Source organism: Athene cunicularia, assembly GCF_003259725.1.
Source record: "Athene cunicularia isolate RWA chromosome 10 unlocalized genomic scaffold, athCun1 chr10_part1, whole genome shotgun sequence".
Lineage (NCBI taxonomy): Eukaryota > Metazoa > Chordata > Aves > Strigiformes > Strigidae > Athene > Athene cunicularia.
Genome location: NW_020799112.1, coordinates 5,744,371 through 5,754,612, shown reverse-complemented (window position 1 = coordinate 5,754,612; position 10,242 = coordinate 5,744,371). Strand labels below are relative to the sequence as shown.

General features: G+C 36.8%; 1 protein-coding gene across 3 annotated transcripts in view; it reads right to left on the bottom strand.

Annotated features, from left to right (window-relative positions):
- The window catches only part of BNIP2 (BCL2 interacting protein 2), a 17,297-nt gene extending 8,836 nt beyond the window's left edge, over positions 1-8,461 (bottom strand). Inside the window, exons 1-7 of one of the 3 annotated variants that reach the window (XM_026855918.1) lie at positions 6,125-8,461; positions 5,496-5,626; positions 4,669-4,736; positions 3,426-3,593; positions 1,427-1,603; positions 726-828; positions 304-435 (exon numbers count right to left, since the gene is read on the bottom strand). In XM_026855918.1, coding sequence (XP_026711719.1) covers positions 304-435; positions 726-828; positions 1,427-1,603; positions 3,426-3,593; positions 4,669-4,736; positions 5,496-5,545 — 698 coding nt within the window. In that variant the 5' untranslated portion in view covers positions 5,546-5,626; positions 6,125-8,461. Of the gene's footprint in view, positions 1-303; positions 436-725; positions 829-1,426; positions 1,604-3,425; positions 3,594-4,668; positions 4,737-5,408; positions 5,627-6,124 lie in introns of those variants that run through there. The other 2 variants (XM_026855920.1, XM_026855921.1) reach the window with 2 other exon arrangements.
- Positions 8,462-10,242: the final 1,781 nt, after the last annotated feature.

The following is a 10,242-nucleotide window of genomic DNA, read 5'->3' as shown; positions in this document are numbered from 1 at the left end:
TATAAGAGACAGCCCATTACCTTATCATATTAATACATTAAGTTTTAAGGAAATTTTACGTGGTAACAGTATCAAGTATTCTAACACTAGTATTTTCACTCAAAGAAATCAAAGACAACAAGGCATGGCTGTAGCATTATTACACACTGTCTAGCTTTAGGAAGAGGTTTTCAATACAGCAAGCAATTTGCTTCATTAAATCTTAACCAGTAGGTACCAGTCACCACAGTAAACAGCAGTTTTTCCTAAATGTGTATCACTGAGCATGTGAATATTGTAAGAAAACACTGCAGAGCTTCTTACCTTCTATCAATTTGCTGGTAACATTTCCTAAGCCAGCCCAAACTTGGCATTTTTCTCCGTGTTGTTGCACCATTCAGGTAAACTATCATATAGTTCTCTGCTACTAACAGTTCTAAAGTGCCAATTACATACCTGCAAAACCAAGCAAATAAAACTTTCACATGAAGATCTGTGGATATTAAATTCCTAATAGTGATCAAATACATTAAAAAAATTTAGAGTTTGCAACAGTGTTGAGCAACATCTAATAATAGTTTCTCTCCTTCCCTTGGAAGCAGATATTGTTGCTTTTCCATTTGTTACCTTTCTCTCATCTGAAATATTAAAAGTTTAATAAAAAGAGAAGTAACTGCTCTTACATCAAAATGCCAAGTTTCACAATGTGAAATTAAGACAGTATTCCGAGGCAGATAATGACTTACTTAAATAGATTGTCCATTAGGTATCTGTAGTTAGGCTGGCTGCTTTCGGGCATAAAGCAAACAGCAAACACAACAATGGCATTTAACCCGTCACCATAATAACCTAAAACCAAAGAAAAAAGCATCAATAGTGACAAAGATCACTACATATTTACTACATTTACACAAACCCAAGCACATCCAATAAGCTTTTTCATTATTTACCTTGAAAAGATTTACAAACATCTATTCTATATGGACAAATTCATACAGTTACAGAAAATAAAGATTTTTTTTCAAGTTTGTCTACTTCTAAAGAAACAGCTGAAGCTGATGTAAATCCAATGCTGTGCCTACAACCAACATCTCAGTTTAAAATCTCAGACTTTTACATAGTGAACTTTTCTTCCAACTTAAACTCCACAGACTGTCATTAAACTGATTATGCCTTACTAGATCTACAATTAATGGTTTCAACACTCTTAAACCAGTCACACTGACACTGTAGACCAGATAATCTTATTTTATGACATATGTACATGTTAGTAGCTTCATCTGAACATGTGTACATTTTGGAATTTTAGTTTAACAGGCAAAAAATAGTGTCAACCATATGCCTTAACACTGCAACAAATGAATCATGAGCTTTTCTGTGCCACCTCAAACTCAGCTTAAAGAAGCAGTTTCTCAACAGTTCTGCTCAGCACATCACTAATCCTTACCACCATGACTGATAACTTTTTTATATGGTTCAATTGCCTTCATGTCCACCCTATGGTCCTGTTCTCCAATCCTAAACATTCGCCAGCGTCGACCATCATCTTTCTCCTCTGCTGCAGTGTATTCAGTAAGTGATCCTTTCCTAATTACATCAGTAGTTTTTGGTTTTGGAAGATCATCTGCCAAAGTTAAAACATGTTAAAGATCCATTATGAATACTACATGTAGTGACAATCAGTTACAACACCAGTTAACCACTTTGCTATCTAATCCATTTTAATATTCTCTAGCCAGACACATCAGTTGACTTGGTTCCTTCAGTCATTACAAAATAGGATCTCATGGGTGTAATATATATTTTATCAAAATACTCTTATGTTGGCAGTTATCTGTTGACTAATTTTCTGTGTCAAAGTACACGACTAATTTCCATTCATGTAGGAAGCCTATTTAACTGTAGGCTTTCAGAATACCGATCTTCATGAATCTCAAAGTAGACAAAGTGGTTAACTCCAATGATAATTACACAGGTTGCTTGATCACAGATTTACATAAAAGCATGATTTAAAACAGTGACAATACCTTGCAAGCAGACATGCAGGCAAATCTATCAGAAATTAAATCTAATTCATATGTGTGCAATCAATACATATGAAATTTACGCTGACAGCAATCTAAAACAATTTGCTCCAATTAAATTATGATTCTTGGCTTTGTTGCATAGGCCTTACCCAAAGCGAGAAAAACCTACTGCAAGTTAGTTGTCTGTTCCCAAGACAAAGCTGTTAATTGAAACTATCCTTCCAGGAAAATGAAGGCAGCAGCATTAAAGGAAGAAAAGACAGAAACCCTTTTCAGCCACTTTTAAAAACAAGGCACAAACATCCGGAACACTTCCTTTGCATCATTGTAAAACTAACCCTAAATATGAGTTGTTCTTCACTAAAATGATGAAAATCCTTTTAACACAGATAAACCCAGTTTCTGTTATGAAAACCACCTGCAATACGTCTTCACCTATTAACCCCCCCCCCTTTATTCTAAAGAGCATATTTTTTTCTGTTTGTAAGCTATCTCGGAATGAAGAACAGGTAGTGGTTTATATGTAATAGTGAAAAGCAAGCTTCCTGTTTACTCAGGAATTAAAATTAATTTATTTCCAGAATAAAATAAGAATAGTTTACATTTTTACTTCGAGACATTCTTAAGTTGTGAAGTTTACAGAAGTTAAAGACTCCAACTATTTGACCAACACCACAGTTCCTGGCTTACATAAAAGGGCCTTAAACAAAAGTTAAGCTCAAGCTTAAAACTTGTGCTTTAATTCGTACACATAACATTTTTACCTCAAATAACATTTGCTAGAATCTCCAGGCTTTGCCTATAAGAATAAGATGAACCTGGCTATAGCTAAGGTAACTTCCTATCAAATAATTTCAGAATTCATTGACACAAGAGGATCTTCTACCACTTGCAGTCAATCCAGAGAGCATGCAAACTCTAAGGCTACTGACCTTTTGCCATTCTCACCACAGTAAGATGTTCAGGTGTTACTGAATATATTTTAAAATAATAACATTGTCCTCCTTAATTACAAAGGCTTGTAGTTTGTGGACTTCTGACCAGCTAAACTTTAATCTATATTTCTTTATATGGTTCACTTCAAAGTGAAACACCTTGAATATTTTTTCTCCCAGGCTGGTTCTTGAAAACATACTGCAACAGAGAGGATTTTCCATAACTTCAGGTCTTACAGGTGTTTAATGACATTCACCTAAGTTTATCTGGAGTTACAGCTAATACATTCAGCTAATAACAATCAGTTAAGTTCTGCTTTGCACTTTAAAAATTCACTGCGCCTACTTCCAATTTCTAATCTAATCACTCCCTTTACATTTTTACTCTTGTAATACTGAGTCATAGTTATATCTCACGTGAAGACCTGTTGACCTGCACACAAAAATATTTTAGGGAATCAGACAGAAGTAACAAAATACTTACCTTCCCATTCAAACTCATTACTGTTTTCTGAAGGAGTATCTAAATCATCCAGATCAATCTCTCCACTCTCATCCAAGTCATCAGACAAAACAGATTCCTCACTGTGATCCAAAGTTAAGCTAATATCTGGAGCCATTAGTTTCTTCCTCGCTTTAGTTCTATTAACCTCTGTATTTAAAAAAAATCAAATTATTTTCAAAGCTAAAGTGAGTTTAGATAACCATATTAACAAGACAGAGGAGCACAGTGCTTTCTCAGAATGCATTGTAAATTAACACTCACAATTTAAACAATGTATCTTTGGAATAAGAATTAAACATAGGGTGAAGAGAACAGCACTAGAGGTAAGAGTTCTCAAAACCATAAGTTTACCTGATTGCATACATGCTATGATCACAGTGGTAGACCCACCATACTCCCTACAGAAGAAAAACCTGTAGTGTTGCCACCAGCTAAGCACTTATTACCCATACTAGCTACATCAAAGGATACCATGAGTTGTTCTAGATATTATACTACGTATTGCAAATAACACAATAGATTCATGTCCCTAGCCCTTGTTTTTGTTAAGGTATTGGCAACATCATAAGCATCTTTGATGAAATAAATAATATACAAGATTAAAAAAAGGCTGACAAACAATAGCAAGGACAGAAAATTAAAGAAGCTGTTAGGTGAATACACAGCATTCATTGAGACACAAGGCAAATACTTCTGTGATTTAGCAGTTGAAAGCAGGGAATAAAATGAAATGACAGATCTAGCACTAGAAATGCCACAACTAAAGCAGACAGACAAGATGCAAAAAATTTAAACATTAAGAAAACACCTGTATTATTTCACCTCTGACCATTCAGGCATGCAACATTCTTAAAATGAGGCCACAAAGGTCTGAAATTTGGAGCAAAACTGAAGTATTAACTGATGCACAGAAGCCAAATAATGAATCAAGATTTTAAGACAGGTCAGGAGTGCAATAATTCATTTTTGTCCAGTATTGCCTGGATAGCTCTGTTCACAGGGAGAAGTCTCATTTTATTGCAAAACCCTTTTCTTTCTAGGCAAGATGTTTATAATAACCTTCACATACAAAAATGTCATTTAGAACGCTGTTTCCCCAAGCCTGAATCAAAACCCAAAAACCCACCAACCCAAACTCCCCCAAAACCACCCTAAAACAAAATGGAGCTTTAAAACAGCCATCTAAGTAGCAGCCAGCCTGACTGGAGTGAAATGTTCGTACCAGCTTCACTTTCTTCTCCAGCTGCAGCCAATATATCTGACTCAACAGGATCATCCTCTGGCAGGGGCCTGGTGGTATACAAAGTAGAAACTATTGTGACAAAACATTTTTTTCCTTAAATGGCCAGCTAAATGCTAAATAATTAGACTGCACTCCTAAAAACCCCACTGTGGTATAGTACCAAACCAAATTTACTTATAGCCTAAATTGAAGCTTTCAGTAAGCAAAGTGCAAAGTAGCAGAAAATTCCTTTACAGCATTCAAGCAACCATCTGTTGATGTGACAAATGACAAAATACTGGTTGCTGCTAGCATGTGTCACCCTTAAGAAAACTTCTCATATTCTTGCTTGAGAAAATTTGACGTTAAATACATTACAAAAGTACTTTACTCATGTTATTACAGAATGCCTCTGAAGTCAGCTGGTTTAGCTCTTTGTAGGCCCCAGCATTACTAGCAGTCTCAAAAATTTTGTTGAGAAATGTTGCTTAATGAAATATTTGGGCCTTCACACACTGGTAATAATATGCAAACAATGTAGTTGCAAAAGATTACCATAGAAAACAAAGCCAAGCTTACAAATTTTCACTTCAACAACACTGGAAAGTAATACAGGAATGCCACTGCTGAAGTTAAGTTACACATGAACATGAAGTGATCCCTTTCCAGACTATAAAGAAACATGCCACAAAACCTTTTCAAGACTACCATATTAATGAAAATCACTTCAAGGTTATTACCGAGTGTTAGTTCACCAGGAAGATAAAGTAGCAGCTTATTCTGGATGTTATGCATTTGATTTGAATTACTTAAAAAACATTAAAAACCTTGGAAAATCTTCATCTTGCCATTCTTCCTTAAACTCAACGCCTTCCATTTTCCAGCCAACTTGAATTGCTAATAGAGACTCCTGTTCAGCCAGAACCTCTTGTTTTCAGGACAGTGGGCTAAAGAGGAACTGCAGGAACATAACAGAAGATGCTAGTTCAGTACTATTGTAATTCCCATACTTGCAACGCATCCTTTTACTTATTATCAAGTTGAGGTATTATGAAGGAAAAAAAACACACACAAAACAGAAAAGTTTGATTTGTTTCCATTTTGCTGGGTTTTTTTTTCCATGCAAAACTACTTATGGAATGGTTTGTCATACAATAAATTAGGTTGGAAGGGATCTCATGTAGTCCAATGCCCTGCTCAAGCAGGACCAACTCTCAATTAAAATCAAGGGCCTGAGCAACCTGAGCTAGTATTTGGGATTACACCAGCTCAAGCTGTAAGAATTGACAGCTCTCTAGATTCTATAGGACATATTGAATAATTGTATATTTTGAGAAAAAGAATTACAGTGGTCAAATCTAAAACTCAACCCAGTTCTAAAAAAAACCCAAGAAAACCACAAACCCCAAAACATTTTAAAGATACCTATTTCAGAAAGTATTTTCAGAGAACTCACCCTGTCAAGTGCAAGTCAAGCTGTGTTTTTCCAGGCTCACCCATCACCAGCAACAAGGACTTCCCAATAATGGAACATAATAAACCATTCTGCTGACATATAAATCCAAGCTGTTGACTCCCTTGGCAGTGCTGGCTCTGAAGATTGGCAGCAACAAGTAAACTTATCAATGAAGATGTTAAGAAAATCAATGCTAATCAAAACAGGAAATTATATTTTTACATGCAAAGAAGCAATCAACACAGAATACCAGTAAGTACAAACTCTGACTGCTAACCTACTGCTAATTAAGCCAGAGAGACAATTTACTTTTTGCATGGATAAAAAGAAACAAGTTACCCTTACTGTTCTGTGGGATCACCCTTCACAACAAACCTCAATTTCTCTTCTCCTGACTTGATTACAGTCACAGACTGATTTTAAAACATCCTGCAATGCTTAAACCTACACTATACAAGCTGATTAATAAAAAATTACAAGACTGGTTTTGGGGGGGTGGGGGTGTTAATAAAACTGCAGTACCAGAGAAAAATTACATGCTAATGACCAAAAGTTAAGCTTATTTTACTGATATTTCCCTGCTTCCCTCCCCCAGAAAACAGAACTAAAATTTCTGAAGGTAGCAACCCAGCTCCTCTTAAGGGTCAGACTCTCCTTGTTTGAATTGTTCAGCCCCTGCACCATTCAGTTGCTGGCAGTATGTTCCTGTGCATACAGTCTCCAAGAAGTTGCCCCCAGCAATTGTCCTCCCAGTTCTCCCTCTTTCTGTTCGTCCTTTGACTAATATGCTGTTTAGAGTAGTTTCTTGTTGCTTGAATCATATGACTTTCCTCATGAAACATGTCCTCTCTTGCAGTAAAATGATTATATTCTCAGCATACAGTTAGTTTCTCCTGTGTGTTTGTAACAATGAGTTTTAAATATTTGCTTGGAGACAAGATTATGATTAGTAGTAACACTGAATTATATGCATAGTTCTTTACACATTTGTTTCAGGACACTGAGATGAAGCACAAGAAGTTTCACAAGGTACCCGGCACAATCAAAAGAATATAGTTGCTACAGTCACTATGGAATGGGCCATCTGATGCAATTACACAGTTCACTGTAAACAGACACTAAACCTAAAAGAAAATCTAAACTGATGACTTTATTCTTAAGGGACAGATGAAAAAATTAAGAAAACTGACAGTAAAAAAAACCCACCACCACCACTGTGCTGATAAGATGCTACTCTTGAGCTTGCCTGCACTGCATTCACAATACAGTTCCCACAAGACAGTTTAAAGTAGTTTTGCTCCAAGACTTGATCAGTTTCCTCACCATACTTTTGAAGAATACCAAACACCAAGTAACATCTATTATTTTCAGATGTACAGCATTTCAGCGCAGAAGAAATTTCTACCAGTATTTCATTACATTGAGATAAACTCAATACACTAAGACAGGCACAAAGTTTAAATTACTCATGCTGTAACCAAAGTTTAAATCACTTTTACAGAACACTTCTCTACTTACAGAATTCTCATCGGCAGCTTCTCATTAAGGCAGATTTGAAAACAATAATTTTCTAAATACCACATAGTACAGCTGCAAAAAATTTACAAGGCAAGTTCCAAGTTAAGCATCAAATAAGCTTGAATTTAGGTTTTTAGCACCCTACTTAAGATGCAGGCTAAGCAGTTGTTTTAGATGTTTCAACTTAAAGTCTCATATACAAAAGCACTACAATTTGTCAGCTAGAAGAATGAGAAATTAAGGAGGAAAGGTAATCTCAGGAAAGTGCTGACTTCAAAGTTAACTACTGAATAATTTTACATCACCAGTATAAATGCTTAAAAAGCAGGGGAAAAAATCTACTATTTCTGCTCATACAAATTAAAGCCAAATTTAGAATAGTCTTCCTATAGCTGCTGTGGTAGTGCTGACATCTTCTGGTTTTACTACAGCAAAATCTCTTTTTAATTCAGCTGTAAATCAAAGATCTAAAATCTTAACTTGAAAAATGCAATATATTGTAATAATGCAAGTATTTATTAGTCATGAAGAAGAAAATCAATAATTTCTACCTGATTCTAGCACTCTTCATGGCCAAGTCAAGTCATGGTTTCTGAGAACAGCAAGATTGATCATTCTAACTCTCTGTTCTCATTACTTTCCACTTTACTTAAATAAATGGAATTGGAAGTTTAGGAGCTATCTAAAGGTCAGAAACTTCCAACACATCAAAGAACATGTGGATGCAGGACTGCCATGTGATTCTGCTCTCTTACTGGAACCACGGGACTTTGGTGCTCAACAATGCCTTTTGAACTATCTCAACAGGAAAGTTATCATACTACAAAAATAAAAATAGCATCACAAGCAAACACATCACTAAAACGCACTACTCTTCCACTACAGCTAATGGACAAGATGTCCATTTCCAAAACACCTCGCACCTGAAGAGTATTACTGCTTGCACCACAAGCCAAAACATCAGTGTTCTCATCCTTTTTCTGCAAAAAGATAATTTTCAGAGTTCTCTCATTAATACCAATCTGACTTATTGGCAGGTGCAGGAGTACCAAATACAACAGCCTATTATAAATTGCCATTTAAAAAAATTTAGTTTACAGCTGAATACAGTTGAATCTGTCCCAGACACTTAAAAAAAAATCAACAACACCCCCCCCCAAAAAAAAAACCCAGAATGCATGAGACAATCTTATTATCTAAGTTAAAAATCCCTTGCAAAAATATTTTTGGGGGTTGTCACCCTTGAGTTCTCAGAATACACAAATAAATAGAAGTTACACATTTATATGGTTGTATCTGCCTATCCAATACTAAGACTCATATTCAGTCCTTGATCAGTACCTCAGCATCTTTAGTAGAATAAAAACAAAGTTTATTTTGCAAGACAATTGCAGTGATGAGCATGCTGTTGAACTATGTACCTGGTCAGCAAAGAATAGCTTGCTGTTCCTGTCTCAGAAGGTTGAAATGAACTTCAGAAAAAGGTTAGCCTACTTTTCTTCAACGTTTCACTTCCACCATTGACAGAAACATTAACTGTTAGTTAAGTGAAATAAAGAGGTACTGCGAAGAATATTTTTCACATTTATTTTACAGCAAGACAAAAGTAAGGAACAGATATATATTTTCTCATACACATATCCACATGGTGCAGCTCACTATAATTTCTATATGTTTTTATAACCCCATTGACTTTTAGAATGTGGCCACACTAGCCATGACCTCAGAAGACATTTCCCAGCTCTGAAGACAGACATCCAAACTTTATCACTTGTAACTTTGCATAATGAGGTACTGCAAGAACATTTATTAATAAGCCAATTCTTCACCACTTTCAGTCCCTTCTCTGTGCATCAAAGCACGAAGAAATCAGTCAACTAAAAGAGAAAACTTTTGAGAACACTGCTGCTTTCATCTCCGAGGATACTACTTTAAACTCTACATTCAGAGCAACGGAATAATCTAATTTCTGAATCACTGAGATTGATTTAAAGGGAAATACTAACTTGCCAGACAACAGCCAAAAAAAATTTATACACTGCCTAAATGCATGCAATATGCCTCTGTAAGATTTAAATATTCATATAAGTTAACCAGAAATAATCAATCATTAATTATATTAGTAGCTGGAAATAAGGAGGAACTAAAATAAAAGACACTAGAAAGCAACTACTGTGACAGAGCTCTATACTGTGCATTTGCTAAACCTACATCGGAAAAAGTTACTCCACTCATTATTCAACCACACCAGAGAAAGGGGAAATAGAGACTCCGCCACCGAGGACAAACCCCCAACCTCCTTTGTGGAAACAAGGCTGACGGCGCTGGTGCCACCGCTCCATCGAGGCAGAGGAAGGCACTGCTAAGTTTAACACTTACGGGCTCAAGACCCTTTGCGCTCCCAGGGCCGACCCGAAGCCGCACAGGGCGACGCCGCCGCCGCGCTCTGCGGAGGAAGCCGCGATCTCGGCAGAGCGGGGCCGCACCAGCCCGCTCCGCGCCCCGCGGGGCAACCACCATGCCAGGCACCGGCGCGGCCTGGCAGCGGCTCTCACTCCCGAGACGCAGGCGAGCACCGCCCCGGCAGGGCCCCCGCGCCC